The 18,056-nt window shown below is 58.3% G+C and overlaps 1 protein-coding gene across 1 annotated transcript in view; it reads left to right on the top strand.

Annotated features, from left to right (window-relative positions):
- The window catches only part of LOC117643040 (sodium channel protein 60E-like), a 93,586-nt gene extending 75,819 nt beyond the window's left edge, over positions 1-17,767 (top strand). The window contains exons 7-30 of the mRNA XM_034381677.1: positions 3,008-3,220; positions 3,735-3,804; positions 6,286-6,455; positions 6,854-7,019; positions 7,692-7,906; positions 7,990-8,160; positions 8,248-8,547; positions 8,627-8,752; positions 8,996-9,184; positions 9,256-9,468; positions 9,562-9,802; positions 9,907-10,195; positions 10,268-10,697; positions 10,779-10,937; positions 11,015-11,119; positions 11,202-11,393; positions 11,468-11,622; positions 11,705-11,838; positions 11,940-12,133; positions 12,205-12,407; positions 12,595-12,867; positions 12,961-13,180; positions 13,262-13,828; positions 14,132-17,767. Of these exons, the coding sequence (XP_034237568.1) occupies positions 3,008-3,220; positions 3,735-3,804; positions 6,286-6,455; positions 6,854-7,019; positions 7,692-7,906; positions 7,990-8,160; positions 8,248-8,547; positions 8,627-8,752; positions 8,996-9,184; positions 9,256-9,468; positions 9,562-9,802; positions 9,907-10,195; positions 10,268-10,697; positions 10,779-10,937; positions 11,015-11,119; positions 11,202-11,393; positions 11,468-11,622; positions 11,705-11,838; positions 11,940-12,133; positions 12,205-12,407; positions 12,595-12,867; positions 12,961-13,180; positions 13,262-13,828; positions 14,132-14,254 (5,118 nt within the window). The 3' untranslated portion in view covers positions 14,255-17,767. The remainder of the gene's footprint in view (positions 1-3,007; positions 3,221-3,734; positions 3,805-6,285; positions 6,456-6,853; positions 7,020-7,691; positions 7,907-7,989; positions 8,161-8,247; positions 8,548-8,626; positions 8,753-8,995; positions 9,185-9,255; positions 9,469-9,561; positions 9,803-9,906; positions 10,196-10,267; positions 10,698-10,778; positions 10,938-11,014; positions 11,120-11,201; positions 11,394-11,467; positions 11,623-11,704; positions 11,839-11,939; positions 12,134-12,204; positions 12,408-12,594; positions 12,868-12,960; positions 13,181-13,261; positions 13,829-14,131) is intronic.
- Positions 17,768-18,056: the final 289 nt, after the last annotated feature.

Below are 18,056 nucleotides of genomic sequence, written 5' to 3'. Positions count from 1 at the left end.
CAATCCAGACCACCCGGTGTGTGGTTGCGGGTGGTGCCTCCTTGACTTGTCGGGGAGGCGATGATAAGTCCTTTGAAGCTGGCCTAAAACGCTGTATGTTCGGTACGGGAGCGCCGGACAGTGGGGGTACCATGGGGTACACAACCAACCCTACGAAAACAAGAAGCTCCCACCAAACCTCTTCTCTGTCTGAGTCTCTCTCTGTCTCTCTGTCGTCTCACTCTACGTCCCGCCCCTCTAAGAGCTTCGTACTGGGTGCTCTCACCCAGCTGCCTGAGCTTTGGGGTCCTACTGGGTCCCCCGGCGAACGCTTAGAGTCGCTGACGGGATTAACCCCAGGTACCTGATAGCACCGGTTCCCATCCCGAACACCGAAGTAAAGCAGGAGGCCTCCCCATTAAGACTGGGGAGGGGGTGTAGAGTTCAAATTTTTTTTCTTTTCCCTTTCAAATTTCTCAGTCAATACTCGTTCGGTTTCCTTATACGGGGTAGTATGCGGGCTCATTCCAAAGATAGTAATTAAAATTGTGTATGAAAAAAAATATATAGACCCGAGCGAGGTGGCCGGTGTTGGTACTTTGGTACTAGCCGTGCCGAGCTGTGGCCTGCACCGCCCGCCGCCGAGCCCGAGCTGGCCCGAGTGCCCCGGGCCGGGCCGAATCGGGAGGCATTGTTGCGCGATATAAGTATGTTTCAAGTGTGAAGGTATCATCTGCTAAAAAACAATTATTCTAAAAGGTCGGATCGAGATAAAGACGCGATGCCGCGCGTTGTGCAGCGTTAACAGTCGCTTCGCTTGCTTCGCTGCCGTGCTTCCATCAATCACTGCTCAAACTAACGCGTTATACTTTGTGTTTGTTTCGCGCTGGTGATGTATACACGCTGCCGAGCGCCGCAGAGCACATACATTTCGTTGTTCGTTGTTTGTTTGTTTTGTTCTGTTTAATTCGGGGCAGCCGTCGGGGCGGCTGGCGTGGCAGCGGTATTGAAAAATGTCGCTCAATTAATTGCCCACTTTTACAACTTTTTCCGTTTTGTTCGCGGGCCGCGAGGCGAGGTGCCGCGCAGTGCCGCGCCACGCGCTCTGATTGGCTCGTTACTCAGTCGTTGCAACGCAGCAGAAGCCGTGCTCGTCGTAATGATGTGCGCAGGGGAGGGGGAGAGGGCGGGCACAAGTGTGCAGCTTTATAAACGGCCCTCCTCGGAGCGGGTTGACTCCTCCGGTCTTTTATTTGAATAACAAATGCTGCCCCCGTTCTTCGCTCTTCGTTCTTCCACTCTCCTCCTTCGCATGTCTCTTTCGCCCTGTTGCAAGTCGGCGAGCACGTGAGCGCGGGGGCGGGGCTGGCCGCAAGGGAACGGCGGGGCGCTGTTTGATGCGCGCGCAAGTATTAGTGGAACTGCTGTTCGGCCCCTCACGAGTCGTTCCCAAGAAGGCGCAGCGCATGGCACTCACAACCACCGCCTCACCTCGACTTGTTCCCCAACAAGAACAAGTCGTTCTCGCGATTTGCGACCGCCGCGTCGTGATGAAGCTTAGTGCCGCTGCTGTCCGCATTGTCCATTTCTTTTCCTTTTTTGTTCTTTTTTGTCCCCGCGGCTGTCCGACGCAGCGGCGGCCGTTCCCGTTCCCATCAGTCGATGGCGGTGCGCGGCGAGGCCCACTGGTGCGGCCCACTGGTGCGGCCCACTGGTGGGGCCCACGGCCCGTGTGAGCTGCGTGCTGCCTGCCGGGCAGTGCCGGCCCGCCGTGCGGTGTGCCCCTTTTTTGTGTCGCCGCTTGGAGCGGACAGGCCCACTTTGGACTGCACACGGGTGCTGCTCCACGGCGAAAAAAAAGAGAGAGAAAAGATTAGAGGGGTCGCTTTCACACAACGAAATAAAACATAGGGCGGCGCGTTTTCTTTGAAACATTTAGAGCGCGGTGCGAAAAGCCTGACGCCGTCTCTGACTTTTCTAACCCCTGTGGTTTTCGTTCCGCCGCCCCGCCGCGCCCCGCCGCGCCCCGCCACCCGAGAACAATCGGCAGGCATTAATGGACGGGACAAAGGAGGGGCTTAGTGGGAGAGAAAGAGAGAGAGAAAGAGCAGGAGGGGTGATTGCGCGGAGGCTTGCGAGACGGGGCGTGCCTTTGTGCCCCGCGTTGACCACCGAGACCCAAATTGACGGGTCGGGCCGCCCCGCCCGACCCGTCCCGCCCCGCCCCGCCCCGCCCCGCCCCGCGCACGACGACGCCCCTCCATCCTTTTTCTTGTTTTCCCTTTCGCTCTCGCTTTGCGCTTCGCTCTGCGCCGAGCTTTGCCGCCAAGAGCATCATCAGTGGCCCGTTGTGTGGTTCCCGTCATAGGGCAGTGGCGGACGGACCTGGCAGGACGCTCCCTGCGGCAGCGCCTCGTCTCCTCTGTCTCTCTCGCACCCTTACGGTGGCGCGACTGCGAGAGAGACAGGACGGCGCAGCTGCCCGAGCCACTCGGGCGCACGGCGTAACGAGGTATCGCGACGGAGCGCTCCGCAGCGTCCCGCCTTGCCGTGATGAAAAGTGTGGCCGGGCCCCGGGCCGCGCGACGCACAATGGATTCCATATTACCGTACTTTATGGAGACGAGAAGCGAAACTCAATAACGCCACCGCGATGGCTTCGGCGGCCGCTGTCTCTGCCGAATCGATGGGACCGCGCGAACCGCGCGAATCGCGCCACTCGAACTCGGTAAATTGCCTGTGGAAGCGGACTGGGGCCTTTTGGAGCCTTTCGGAGCGTCGCAGGCAGTCGTCATTCGCCATTGCCACTCGCAGCAGTGCGGCTGCCGGGCTGCCAGGCTTCCACACGTGTGCACCGCGCCGCTTAAAGCTCCCCAAGGCCATGGCCACGAGTGGCAGCAGAGTCTCTCTCGCACTCACGGGGCGTTCTGTGTCGAGCGAGAGAGACGGAGCGACGAAAGGCTGTCCTTCCCACCACGTGCCCTGTTGGCTGCGACGAGTCACCGACGACCTTCTGAACCTGTTCCAGGAGCGGCGCAAGGACCTGACGGACCACCGCGACGACTCCACCTTCAGCTTCGACCCCTCGCGCATCCCCATCAAGACGCTGGAGAAGGGCAAGGAGGCGCGCAAGAAGATCGACTCGCGCAAGGGGGTGCTGCTGGCCAGCTACTCCCGCAAGAAGTCGCGCCGCCGGAAGAAGACGCGCTCTTCTGGAGGCCGCGGGGGCAACGGCAGTGCCGGGGGCGGCGGGGGCGGCGGGGGCGGCGGGGGCAACGGTGCGCAGGACGACACCGTCTCCCGGCGCTCCGGGCAGTCCCGGTCCGCTACCCCCAGCCCCCGGCACAGCCCCCGCCACAGCCCGCGGCACAGCAACTCCAACCCCGTGGTGGCCGTGGCCGAGGCCGAGGCCGTCAGGCAGAAACAGGTGAGTCATCGCCTTACCTAAGTTAGCCTGACCTAACCTGGACCGGTATGTTGACCGAACCTCGACTCGGCCCGCAGGGTCAGTCCCCTCCGGGGCAGCAGGACAACGGGCACGAGGCCGGCGGGCAGCAGCCGCTGCAGCAGGGCGAGGATCCGGCCGCGCCGCCCGCCGCGGCTGACAGCGGCGACGCGCAGCAGCAGCCGCCACAGGCACCGCAGCCCGCGCGCCACACAGTTGCCACACGCCGGGGCCGGGGCGGTGGCGGCGCGGCGTCAGCCCGCAGGGCCTGCAGGGCCAGCAGGGCAAAGCGCTGTCGCCGCCCGCAGCGCACCACCCGCCGCCGCACCCGCTGCCGCCGCACCTGCAGCCCGACATGCTGCACCCCTACAACGCCCTCGGTGAGTACGGCGGAGTAGCAGCCAACTTGCCGACGCGCTGTCGTCTCTCTCGCGCTCGTGACTCGTGGGGCGTATCCTAATGGTGCGAGAGAGACAGCATGAATCCCTGGGATCAGACTACAGGTGGCTTACGGAGAGGCGCGCCAGGCGCGCTGGGCCGCACCCCACCCCTCCCCTAGCGGCAGGCAGCAGCTGTGCATTAGTTGTTGTCACTCAGAGTGGCTGCTGGCGCTGCTCGGAGTGGCCGCCGCACTGCCTTACCACTGCCTTGGCACTGCCGCGCCAACGTTCGCCCCCGTGTCGCCGGGCCTTGCCGGGCCTTGCCGGGCCCCAGCCATCTGCCTGCCGGCCCCGCCTGATTTATGAAGCGGCCTTGCGAGGCTCCGCGCGCGAGGCTAGGCAAGGCGTTCGAACACATCCAATATCAGCAATGCGATTTAAGACTTTGGGCCCTATCTGCTCATATCCAGCCGGCTGGCGGGCCGGGCTTATCCTCGGTGGGTTAGTCGGCAACCCGGCCTCGGTGAACACATGGCCAAAGTTTGTATCTGATGTGGAGTAACATGATCTGTCGACCGGTTTAATTAAAACCGCTATATCTTCTCGGAATCGGTAATAATCCAAAGTGGAGCGCTGCGCGCAGCCAGCCGAGCAGCGCAGGGCGAGGCGGGGCGGGGCGCGGCGGGGCGGGGCGGGGCGGGGCGGGGCTGGGCCGCGCAGCCACTCATGCGAGCTCAGAGGCGCCCTGCCCTGCCCTGCCCTGCCCTGCCCACCCCTGCCCACCCCTCGCAGTGGGCTCAGCCCCCAATCTGTTTCCCAGCCCGGTGTGCACCTCATAGCACCACCGATTTATCTGGCCATGACACAGCGGTGTGTTTTTCCTTCCCCATTCCCTTCTCTCTCCCTCCCTTTCGCTCCCTCTCTGCCCCTCTCACTCTCACACCAAACCGTTTGGGGCAGGCCGGCAGGCCCACGGTGCTTTTCGCGCCGGCAACGTTCTTGTTTTTCGCATCGCTGTTTTGTGCGTTCCTTTTTCAGCACCGAACCTTTTTTTCTTTTTTTTACCTTGAGCGTGTTCGCCGACTCTAGCCAGTCGAATTGATTTTTTGAGTCGTTTGTTTCGCGTTTCTTTCCTTCTGTTTATTTCCCGCGCTTCTAAACTCGTTTACGTCGCCGCGCTGCGCTCACACGCTCTTCCCCACGATGAATTGCGTCACTTTTGCAGCGAGGGAGCCGGGACAGCTTTTTGCTCCGCTCCGTCCCGTCCGCCCCTCTGTCTCTCTGGAGTCTCTTCGCTCCGCGTCACGGCGCGGGATACATCCTTCAGCCATTCCTTTTCTTTCCTTATTTCAAACAAAACATTCGCTTCTTTTCATTGGAGTTTGTATTTGAACGTTTGAAAAACTTTGGGAAAACTTTCGCGCGGCACGGTCTCTGGTCGGTGGGTGGGTCGGTGGGTCGCCGCGCTAGCCGCGTCGCTTTCTTCGTACTCTCCGACAGTTTTATGAAATAAAATACGCTGATGACGGCGTGACCTATTCCGCGCCGTGCCGCGCCGTGCCGCGCCGCACCGCGCCGCGTAGCTCTGCTCCCCCCCCCCTCCCCCGCCTCACTTCCTTCACTTCTTTCCCTTCATTCTTCAGCCCCACCCCTCGCAATTACGTCAGCTATGACCCGATTTGCCAGCTTTATCCGGCGCTGCGCCGCGCTCGCCGCGCTCGGCGGGGCTGCGTCCGCTCCGTCGCGCCGTCTCTCTCGCACTCGCTGGAACGTGGGGCGCCCCTCGGCGGCCGTGGGGGGGGGGGGGGGGGGGGGCGAGCGAGTACGAGGGAGACGGCGCGACGACGCTCGCCTCGGAGACAGCCCGCAGCCAATCCGCGGGACCGGTGATGGTATCGCGTGCCGACAATGGAATAAAGTAATGCGCTTTTCGCCAAGGGCGACGACCAGCGATCAAGGGCTGCCAAGGGGAGGGGAAGGGCTGCGCGCCGGAAGGGTGCGAGCAGGACGACGCGACACCCGGCCGAATATCTCCGCTTCGACGGCCGCGGCGCCGCGGCCGAGCCAAAGGCATGCACTTTCCGCAGTGAGTTAGTCCTCGGCCCGTCCCGCCGCCGGCCGTGCCGTCCTCTCTGTAATTTACTTAAACGCCATTAAGCGCGTCGCGGAGGCTCGGAGACTCGGAGGCGTCTAGTCGCCAAGTTGCCAGATCCTCGAACACTGCGGCGGACTTGTCCCGGCTTACGGCCGCCACGCTCCACGATCCCCGCGATCCCTCTGGAGATATACGAGCTGCCGGAGCCGGGCCCGGCCCTGGCCGCCCTGGCCGCCCTGGCCGCCCTCCGCTACTTTCCGAAACAGCGGCCCAATTGTTACCCGAGAAAACAGTGTCGCTGCCGCCAAACCGCCAACCGACGGCATCCGCGGCCAGAAAAACAGTGATGACCTTGTGCGTGACCTTCCGTGACCTTGACGTTCCAGGAGGACGCAGCATGCTGGGCAGCCGGCAGGGCAGCTCCAACAACAGCGAGGGCAACAACCGTGAGTCTTCCCTGGACGACAGCGGCGTCGTGGACGACCACGAAGACCACGAAGACGGCGACCTCACCTCCGAGGACGTCGCCCCCAGCGTGGTCCACGTGTGCGCGCCGGTGAGTGTCCGGGCCGCGGCCGTCGCAGTGCACGCAGTGCGTCCCCGAGGACCGAGGACTACCGAGGACCTGCGGCCACTGCCGCCGCTCACTGACTGTCCTCTCGGGGCCGCGCGGCACGGCACGGCCGGCCGCAGGAACGGAAAGCTACTGGAGAGCTTTCCAAGAGTTGAGCTGGAGCCCCCGGGGGCCGCTCCGCCGACCGGGGAACACTGGACAGCTTGTTCCGGGGTCGTAAGGGAGTCCGTGAACACTGCAGCAGTTTGGACAGGAGAGAAAAAAATGAATGGCTGTGGCTACTCGATCCCGGAACCTTGGCGACCGCGCGCTATGGACCCAAACAACACGGCCATGGCGAATTTACCAGTGCACCTGTAACTCTTTTTCTGACCCTACAGCGACCGGAGCTGGTGACGGTGAGCGCGCCGCCTCAGACGACGACGCTGAGGACCAAGGACAACAAGGAGATGAAGGTCCTCAAGTGCAACGGCGTGAGCCCCAACCTGAACAAGCGCCTGGCGTACAACCTGCCGCAGGACTACCTGTCGCATGTCGTCGTCCTGGGTACGCCTTGCTTCGGCCCCGTTACCCACCCCTTTTTTTTTAAATGAAAATTGCCACTGGGGGTACACTGATGTGAGTGCAGCCCTTGCCGGCCCGCGCCGCCCCGGCTGCATTTGTGGAATTAGCGCGACGCGGTGCGACGCGCGGCACGCGTAGCGCCGACAGCCCAGCGACAGCGCGGCGCAGTGTCGCAGTGTCGCAGTGTCGCACACAATGGGCGGCGCGACTCACAGAGTATGCTGTGACGTGACACTTGACGGAGGGGCGCGGTGGCGTGGCCGTGCCCCCGGCGCCCCCGGCCCACGCCCAAGCCCTCCCCGGCCCGCTGGCTGTTTTATTATTTGTCGTAGTGCTGCCCTCGCGTGGCGTGGCGTGGCGTGGCGTGGCGTGCCCCGTCACATCGTGCCGCGCCGCGTCGCGCCTTTGTCTTATTATCCCGAGAGTGCCCGCCCCGGCATTGTCTGCCTCTGCCGCGGCCATGGCGGGCTGCTGCTCGCTGCTCGTCTACCGCCACGCGGCGGCGTGGCTGCAGTGGCTGCAGTGGCTGCAGTGGCTGCAGCGGCCGGATGCACGATGGCGCCGAAGGGCCGCCGAGCAAGCCCCAGTTCGGATCAGGACAAAAAACAGTAGGCTCCGACGAGAATCGAACCTCGAACCTTGCTTTGCGCGCAGACAACGTGGTGGACCGCAACTGCACGGGGTGCACGCGCTGCTGCGTGGACTACGGCGGCTGGCTGCACTTCCAGCACGGCCTCCACAAGGTGGTGCGGGACCCGCTGTTCGAGCTGCTCATCACGCTGTGCATCGTCATCAACACCGCCTTCCTGGCCACCGAGCACCACGGCATGTCCGACACCATTCGGAACGCCCTGGACGTCGGCAACAAGGTTCGGATCCCCCCGCAGGGCTGCTTTTCTCCAGCCTCCTTCGGATCATTGTCCTTGATCCACTGTGCAAATTTTTGCCGCAGGTCTTCACGTCCATCTTCTGCTTGGAGTGCGTGCTGAAGCTGCTGGCCCTCAGCAAGGAGTACTTCGCGTGCGGCTGGAACATCTTCGACCTGCTCATCGTGTCCGCGTCCCTGCTCGACCTGTCCTTCGAGCTGGTGGGCGGGCTCTCCGTCCTGCGGGGCCTGCGACTGGTGAGGAAGATTGATTCCTAAACGCCCCTCCGGAAAAGATGAATTGGCGACTGAGAGAGCAATCTTGATGACGATTTCGCTTTCCAGCTCCGCGTGCTCAAGCTGGCGCAGTCCTGGACCACCATGAAGGTGCTGCTGAGCATCATCATCTCCACGATCGGCGCGCTGGGAAACTTGACGTTCGTGCTCGTCATCGTCATCTACATCTTCGCCGTGATCGGCATGCAGCTTTTCTCCAAGGACTACACCGCCGAGAAGTTCGAGCCGGACCCCATTCCGCGCTGGAACTTCTCCGACTTCTTCCACTCCTTCATGATGATCTTCCGCATCCTGTGCGGAGAGTGGATCGAGCCGCTGTGGGACTGCATGCGAGCCGAGCAGAACGAGGTGACATGTTTTTTTCTTTGTTTTCGTCTCCGCCGCGGGTACGACTGAACTTTTGAACCCAACGAGGCTTCCGTTGCAGGGCTACGGCACGTGCTTCCTCATCTTCCTGCCCGCCCTGGTCATGGGCAACTTCATGGTGCTCAACCTCTTCTTGGCGTTGCTGCTCAACAGCTTCAACTCGGAGGAGCTGAAATCCAAGAAGGAGGTGAGGCGGACGCACTTTATCGACAGGAGGGGGCTGTCCGCTCGTCGTGTCGCTCTGTCTCTTCCGCAACCCGTGCGTGGGACAGAGACAGAGCGACGAAACGACTCTGCGGAATCAGTCTCCTGGTGCGCTCCGACGCGCCGCCCCAGCCGCCGCGCTGTGGCTGCGGCTTTATCTACTTGTCTGCCGAGAAGTGGCGGCGCGAGGCCGCGAGGCTCACCCTGGCTCGTCTTTTGTCTGCAGGAAGTGGGCGAGGAGTCGAAACTGGCGCGCAGCTTCGACCGCATTCGGTCCATCGTGCGCAAGACGCGGGTGCAGGCACCCCAGGAGCGCACGGACAACGAGCAGAACATGCGGCTGGAGGAGGTGGTGCGCGCCATGACCAAGTACAAGCCCAACGTCAACGAGACGGCCTTGGTGGAGGGCCCTCAGGTGAGGCGAATGGGCATGTTTCTTTTATGGTGCCGGCCCCGCGACCGCACTAACCGGCCCCGGCGTTGCAGATGATCGAGGCGCCGGCGGTGGAGTTCGACAAGGAGGACGTGGGGCAGCTCGGCCCGGACGACGTGGTGCAGCTGCGGCACCGCTACTCCATCGAGGTGCGGCCCGAGGACCTGCAGCAGCAGAAGCAGCAGCAGCAGCGGCAGGCCGCGCGCCTGTCCGCACGCCTCTCCGCGCGCCTGTCCGCCTCCATCAAGGACGGCGAGCTGCAGCAGGTGGTGGTGGTGGCGGACGACGGCGACGACGGCCTGGACGCGGCGGAGGCCGGCCGTGTGCTGCCGCTGCGCGTGCAGGAGGTGTCCGCGCAGGAGTCGGAGGACAGCACGGCGCCCATGCTCCGCCAGGAGGCCACCGACGACCCCGTCATCCCCACGCCGTCACCGACGCCGTCGCTCAGGCCCGCCGCGCCAACGTCGGAGCGCGCCGTCAACTGGCGCATTCGCCGGTCGTGGCCCCTGAGGGAGTCCTTCGAGTCCACGCCGGAGGAGCAGGCCGACGCCGCGGCGGCGCGGAGGTACTCGCTGGCCAACACGCAAGGCGAGAGCAAAGGTAAGGTCAATTCCCTGGAGCCCTGCAGCCCCTGGAGGCAGGGGGCGCCGAGGCCGCAAAGACTTGAGTTTCAACACTGCAGTAAACATGGAACCTTGTTGCAGACGAGTCCACCCAGGAGTGCCGCAGCGAGGCGGAGACGGCCATCTCGGGGACGGGGGTGTCTGTCGGCGGCACGGGGGTGGCGGCCGCGGTGCGCGCCGTGCCGGTGGCCAGCACCAAGCGCAACAAGCCCTGGCTCACCCTCGTCTCGTACGTGGACGAGCTCACCGTCGGCGGCAGAAGAGACTCCCAGGGTCGCTACGTCGACGGCCTGGGCAGGTTCCCGGGCTTCGGCAGAAACGCCAAGGACCTCACTCCACAAGACTGTTTTCCACAACATTGCTTCCAAAGGTAAAGCTTTTTCAATAATTTAAAATTATTTTGGCGGCGGCCAGCCCCCTCTAACGTTGCGTTGTTGGACAGGGCGTGCATGGAGCGGTGCATGGCGACTCCGTGGGGTCGCCGCTGGACCGCGGTACGCACGGCCGTGCTGTCCGTCGTGGACACGCCCGTGTTCGAGTGGCTCGTGCTCGTGCTCATCTTCGCGTCCTCCGTGACGCTGTGCTTCGAGGACATCCACCTGGACAACAACGTGACGCTCAAGAAGGTCCTGTACTGGACCAACCTGGCTTTCTGCCTCCTGTTCACCATCGAGATGGTGCTCAAGTGGATAGCCCTGGGGTTTTGGAAGTACTTCACGTCCTTCTGGACCATCCTGGACTTTGTGATCGTGTTCGTGTCAGTCTTCAGCCTGCTCATCGAGGAGAACGAGAACCTCAAAGTGCTGCGGTCCCTCCGCACCCTGCGGGCACTGCGTCCTCTCAGGGCCATCTCGCGGTGGCAGGGCATGAGGGTGCGTTCGCCGAGTACGAATCTCCGTTACGGCCCGATTCATTTTGCAAAATTAGTAACAATTGTTCTCTTTCATTGTAAGATTGTGGTGAACGCGTTGATGTACGCCATACCGTCCATCTTCAACGTGCTGCTGGTGTGCCTCGTCTTCTGGCTCATCTTCTCCATCATGGGCGTGCAGTTCTTCGGCGGCAAGTTCTACAAGTGCACGGACGAGGAGGGCGAGCTCTTGCCCATATCTGTACGTATGGCTTATCCGCTGTTCTTTCATTCAATCATTTCACCTCAATCGTTGTCTTACGGGTGTTTTCTTTACAGATTGTAAATACTAAGAGCGAGTGCCTTGCCTTGAACTACACTTGGAAGAACTCAAAAATCTCCTTTGACAACGTGGGCAACGCCTACCTCGCGCTCTTCCAAGTGGTACGGAAATGTCGCATTATTTTTATATTCGTTAAGACATTTAAAATATTTTTTTTAAAAAACTTTTTCTTTTTTTGGCTAGGCCACGTTTGAGGGGTGGATGGAGGTGATGGCGGATGCGGTGGACTCGCGAGGGGTGGACCTGCAGCCGTCCAGAGAGGCCAGCATCTACGCCTACCTCTACTTCGTCATCTTCATCGTGTGCGGCTCATTCTTCACCCTGAACCTGTTTATCGGAGTCATCATCGACAACTTCAACATGCTCAAGAAAAAGGTAGGCGCGATGCTCCATGAGACACTGCCAAACGGTCCGCCGTACGGTTCCACTAACGTTGTGTCCGCCGGCAGTACGAGGGCGGGGTCCTGGAGATGTTTCTCACGGAGAGCCAGAAGCACTACTACACGGCCATGAAGAAGCTGGGGCGGAAGAAGCCACAGAAGGTCATCAAGCGACCCATCAACCAGTTCCTGGCCATGTTCTACGACTTGTCAAACTCTCGAAGGTGCGCACTTTTTGCAGTGTGTTTCATTTTTTTTTTTAATTTTACTAGAAAGCGCCATTACAATGCCGTCACGTTTGCGCAGGTTCGAGATCGCCATTTTCGTGCTCATCTTCCTCAACATGGTCACCATGGGCATCGAGCACTACAACCAGCCGCATGCCGTGTTCTTCGTCCTCGAAGTCAGCAACGCGTTCTTCACCACCGTCTTCGGACTGGGTTCGTAAAAACGAAAACCCAGCCATTGGGAGTCGAACCCGAGCCGAACAAACGGCTGACAACGACGTTGCTAACTGCGCCACGGCCTCTTCGGTTTCCAGAGGCGCTGGTGAAGATGATGGGGCTGCGGCTGCACTACTTCACGGTGCCGTGGAACCTGTTTGACTTCCTGCTCGTGGTGGCCTCCATCCTGGGCATCCTGATGGAGGACATCATGATAGACTTCCCCGTGTCGCCCACCCTGCTGCGCGTCGTCAGGGTCTTCAGGATCGGACGAATCCTTCGGCTAATCAAGGTACTCTTTCCGGTCCTGCTTCTTTCGGACGAGCGTTGCAACTCGGCCCGCTAACGCCCTGGTTCTCGCAGGCCGCCAAAGGCATCCGCAAGCTGCTGTTCGCGCTCGTGGTGTCGCTGCCCGCGCTCTTCAACATCGGCGCGCTGCTGGCGCTCATCACCTTCATCTACGCCATCATCGGCATGTCCGTGTTCGGCCACGTGAAGCAGCAGCGCGCCCTGGACGACATGGTCAACTTCCAGACCTTCGGCCGCTCCATGCAGCTGCTGTTCAGGTAGGGTGGCTTTCCCAAGCCAAGTTAGGGCGCTGGGCCCGTGCCGTGGCAAAGCCCCTGCGGACTCCAGGGTAGGCCAGCCCGCAACACAGCAGTGCGCTGCGGGCCGGCCTAGCCTCGAGTCCACAGGGGCTCTGCTCCGCGTCGCGACTCGTTCTGACCTGCCCCGCCCGTTCTTGCCGTCCAGGCTCATGACTTCCGCGGGCTGGAACGACGTGCTGGAGTCCCTGATGATCCAGCCGCCGGACTGCGACCCGCACTTCAACCACCAGCCCAACGGCGACTGCGGCTACCCGCTGCTCGCCATCACCTACTTCACGTCCTTCATCATCATCTCGTACATGATCGTCATCAACATGTACATCGCCATCATCCTGGAGAACTTCAACCAGGCGCACCAGGAGGAGGAGATCGGCATCGTGGAGGACGACTTGGAGATGTTCTACATCAGATGGTCCAAGTGAGTGCCCACCTTCCCACGACCAGTCGGCTGATTCGCGGTGCAAGTAGAGGGTCGACCTCACATCCACTTCTCTCTTTCTCCCTCTTTCAGATTCGACCCCCACGCTACGCAGTTCATCCGGTTCTCGCAGCTGTCCGACTTCATCGCCAGCTTGGACCCGCCGCTGGGCATCCCCAAGCCCAACATCGTGGCCCTGGTGTCCTTCAACCTGCCCATCGCGCGCGGCAACAAGATACACTGCCTGGACATCCTGCACGCGCTCGTCAAGCACGTGCTGGGCCACGTCGAGGAGACCGAGGACTTCCGGAAGGTGAGCATGCTGTGCACCAGGTCAACGGAAAGTAACACGCTGGAAAGACAAATTTCTCAATCGATTGTGTTTCGTTCTCAGTTGCAAGACCAGATGGACGTCAAGTTCAAGAAGCAGTTCCCGACGCGCAAGGAGCTGGAGATCGTGTCCTCGACGCGGCTGTGGAAGCGGCAGGACAAGGCGGCCAGGCTCATCCAGAAGACGTTCCGCGAGTGGCAGCGCTGGAAGCGCGACCAGCGGCTGCAGGAGGCCGAGGCCGTCGAGCTGGAGGACGAGCAGACGCAGACGTCGAGTCCGGGCGCGGGCGCGGGCTGGCAGGGCCGCCTGTCCGCCTTCCTGCACGTGCACCGCGGCTCCAGGGCCTCGTCGCGCAAGTCCTCGCGCGCGTCCGACGCGTCCGACCTGTCCGAGCTCGGCGGCGCGTGGCTCAACCTGCCGCTGCTGCTGGTGCAGCCCAACTTCGGCCCGGAGGACGAGGACGGCGACGCCGGCAGCGACGCGCAGGTTGACGTCAACATCACCGTGTCGCAGCCCAGCCCGGACCCCAGCTTCTCCGCGCGCGGGCTGACGTCACCGCCGCTGGACCCGCTGTTCAGCCGCGGCGAGAGTCTGACGGAGACGGTGCTGTCGCTGTGCGGCATCGACCCGGTCAGCATCATGGTGACGCAGCCCTCCCCCGACCAGGCCACGGCGCCAGACCCGTCGGACCGCGGGGACCGCCCCTCCTCGCCGCCCGAGAAGCCGCGCCGCGCGCCCTCCAGGGCGGCGTCCTCCTCGCCCGCGTCCTCGGCGGCGAGCACGTCGGCGGCGAGCACGTCGCCCACCAGGAGTCCCGGCGACGACTCCCCGGCGGCGCCCTCCAACGCATCTGCCTTCGTCCGGCGCCAGGCGTTCCGGCGCGCAAGCGTGGCGTCCGACTCGGCCGCCGCCAACTCCAGGGCCTCGGCCTCCACGTCCACGACGTCCACGGGGCGCCGCCGCTCGCCCTACCGCCAGGCCAGCGAGTCCACGGTGGTGCACGTCCTGGTGCACCGCGAGTCCGAGGAGTACGCCGCGGACGATAAGGACAGATGATGCATACAGTACCAAAGAATTTAGGGATTTTGATGCAATAAGACTAGACGATAATAGGCCTAATGTAAATAATGTTAAAGAGAATCGTCGGACATTTTATTGAACTTTATTATTGTTGTGCCACTTGGTGGCCGAGTGTGTTAAATATGTAAAGCTGTCATTCTAAGTAATAATTATGGTAAGAAGAAGTTTGTAAACTACTTTTTATCGCATTCCGTAAGTAAGCATAGCGGGTAGGTTTCCGTTATTTTTTTACGCCGTTCACCCTTTTTGTGATGTGACGGGTGGGGACAGCTCCAACTGCCCCAAGACCTACGCGTGGAGCTGCATTTCGGGACGCTCTGTTTCGTAGTCATTAAGACCAATTAAATTTTTCGGTATAATGGTAAAGATTGGTATGCGTCTAGTCAATTTTTATATCATTCTTTCCTGTCTCAACTTCATACAATCAAAAGGACCTTGATATGCCTTATCTTTAGATCTTAAATTATCTATAAATATTAGAAATTTTTATTGTTACTAGGTTTGTGTACATCAATCATCATTCTTTCTTATCGTAATATCTTACCAAATCACTACGAAATGGTTCTTCGTAGGATAGATCTATTTCTTTATACTCCCGAGAAGAATGAGACCATAATGCTGTTGTACCTTTTGACGACTTTTCGTAGATGAGAAAGGGTATTTTGTGCGCAGAGCTTGAAAAGTTCTTACTTTTGAAGAGCTTTGGGCGCACATGCACCCCGCGGACTTCCACAAGGTCTAGGCCGGTCTAGGCTACTAGATGCCGACAGTCTAGAAAGTCTAGCACCTTATGTTTACACGCGTCTATTGTACAATATACCGCCGCTATCTTTACTTATCAAATTCTTCCTAAGCGGCGGTTTTATTTCAGGTAATGTAAATAGATTTTTTTTAATGTGGCCTCTTGAAGGTTCTCACTCGGTGGGCGCCGGGTAAAGAGCACCTTGTAGGCGATTAAGTGTTTTAACGTCCAAAAATCGGAAGTTGGGTATGAAAAGTCGTGCATTTTGTAGCACCACATTGCTGAAAGATAAGTGGTAGGTCTACACCATTGTGCGAGGTACAATATAAGCTGACTGCTGTTACTGGTTTTTGAAAAAATCAAAAGTTACCTTGTATTCTTTGTAAATAATTGTTACTATCATTAGCTTCCTCGAAGGGTTATTCTTTTTGTCGTTATCTGTCATTTAGCTAGAACAAAACACAAAGTTAGTGCATGTGTACTCTTGTCTGAGACTGAAAAATAGATTGTTTCTAATTTAAGAGCTTTAAAACTTACGTCTCAAAGAATTTTGATTGCCTCTGTGGTGTAGAGATATGAGAAGGCGCAACAGAGTATTACGGAAAATAATGGCATTCCTAGAGTCATGGGAAGTGTGGGGAGCAAGGGGAGGAAGCAATTCATTCAACACTCTCATAGCGCGCGTAAAAGATACTCATTACTTATCAAAACCTAAAAAAATAAATATTGAATTATATAAAATAAATGATAATAAATGGTTTGGCGCGAGTGACAAAATTGTGATCAACGTCGACTTGACATCGAGTTGATACACTGTCCCGAGCTTAAGACTTTTCGGGGTCAATTCGATGTGATTTCGACGTCGAACGGATGGTTAAGTTGTAAATGAGTGAGATCGAGCCTCCTTGTGCTTCCCCCACGTCGACGCATTTAGTTTATTTCCTCTTCGACATGCAGAGCAGAGCACTTCTAGCACTCACAAGGCCACAATGCTGTCAGCAATGCCATTTGAGGAGGTCGAAACGCACAAAATAAAATGTACAATAGTGCTTTGCAATAAGTTTTCATCCAAGCCAACGAATGCGTAATTAGTGTCATTACTTCAACATGAGATGGTTTCAAAGAGTCAGTAGGTCCCCCTTTCAATACGTATTTATCTCTTGTGTTGTACTTTCACCAATACGCCGTTCACCCACAGCCAACAAGTCCGGTGACTTTTGGTCAAATGCACTTGCCTTTTTAAAAAAGGAAGATTTTTGAAGGGTTTTGCGTAAAATTTCGGTTTACGATCGTGATAATGAAAAGAGTGACGTTTCGTAAGGGGGAAAAAATGTTTCAATCCGTCAGGAACACCGAGTCTAAAACAAGAAAGGTCCAAATGTATCAGAGTATCCACAATGTGGAATTTATTTTTTACACCTCTTTATATGGGCGGAACATTATTCCTAGTCTGCCTCAAGCAACTTCATAACCCTTTATGCACTTTGTGAAAAATATTCAAATGTTTCTGTTTTTTGTTCTTTTTGGCGCACACTTTACCTCGCTGTCGTGTATATGGGGTTTCCCTAGTGTCTAAATAATGTCAGTGGCCTTTCTTCCAAGACCATCGTTTAAAACAAAAGTAACTCAAGACTCTCTAAACCAGCACCAAATAACACGACCCCTGTGGCACACTCTCGACTAAAATCTTACGCTAAACCCTTCAAAATCTAAATGTCCAAACTTCCCTCCTAAACTCACGCGGCCGACGCCGTTCCCCCACGGACTGCCTGGTAGAGAGGCCCAGGCCGGCCCAGGCACCCGCATGCTAAAAGGCTTTTCGAGGGCTCAAAATGTCAACCTCTTTAAGACTGGCATTTTAGAATTTCTAGTGAAACGTTGCCGAGTGCGTGGAGGCGCACGATGCGACGACGGCTGAGATGCATCCGGATGCATCTGGGATCCGTGCACACGAAGCCTCTAGGGCTAGATTAGGTGATGACTTTAGGGGTGCAGCGTTTCTACTTCTGGCCCCTACCGGTCAAGGTGCAAGGAAAATTGTGGAGGCTCCATCCGCACTAAAGATAGAACCACGCTTTTCATACTTCTTTCGCGTCGAATTTTAGGTGAGGAGGAGTGGTAAATGGAGTGAATTTGCCTACTTCTTCTCAAACCGTTTTTAAAATAAAAAGGGAACTCTATTTATTTCGTTTATACATGTTGTTTATGTCAAGGTTTTTGTGTTTGGTTCACTTTTCCGTAGGGTACCGAACAGGTATTGATATCGAAATCATAGTTGAGCCACCTCATTAAACGATGTTGTACTGTAAGTACCATCTGGACTCTCCCAAGTCAATTAACGTCAATTAATTCATAGAATCAGTGTTGTGATGCGAGGCCTGCTGAGAGCGAGCTCTCGCTCGGGACTGAGCGTGTTTAATCTAAAGTCTAGTGAATGCGGTTAGGCGTTCCAGAGCACACTGTATTCGCTTTTAACTTTATCGCGGAGAATATTTAGATGGGAGGCTGTCGCTCACAGCTTACGATGCTGGTCATATCGCTTGGATTCCTCACTCACAGTTCCTGTCTAGCAAAAGTTTTACCAAAATGTGCGTCTTCCTCAGCTCAAAATAATCAGTTCCCGACGAGGCTGTCGTACATTGATTGTCAGTGCCGTGAATAGTGTTGTTAGATGAAGCTGTGATCTGCGGCAGAGCCTACGCGCCCTAGCCAAACCGCGCCCATCAAGGGACACGTTCAAAAAAAAACTTTTTAAAAAATGAGAGGTCCGTCCAAATGAACGTAGAGCTCCTTCAATGTGTCAAGAGACACACACAACATAGACAACCCCGCGGCGAGCCAGACCCTCGTTGCAGCCGTCAGCTGCCGCCTGTCACCCGGAGCCTAGGCAACCCCACGGCACGGCCGGCGGGTGGGTTGCCTGCCGTCCAGGGGGTTGTCTGGCGTCCAGGAGACTCAGCTCGCGTCTCGTTTGCTGTGGACACATTGGAGAGGTCTGGCTACTTACTGGTTGCAGGATTGTCATTCCATTGCGAT

Source organism: Thrips palmi, unplaced genomic scaffold, assembly GCF_012932325.1.
Source record: "Thrips palmi isolate BJ-2018 unplaced genomic scaffold, TpBJ-2018v1 HiC_scaffold_16, whole genome shotgun sequence".
In the NCBI taxonomy this organism is placed as follows: Eukaryota; Metazoa; Arthropoda; class Insecta; order Thysanoptera; family Thripidae; genus Thrips; species Thrips palmi.
Note: the sequence above shows the minus strand (reverse complement) of the source record. Positions and strands in the feature narration are given on the sequence as shown.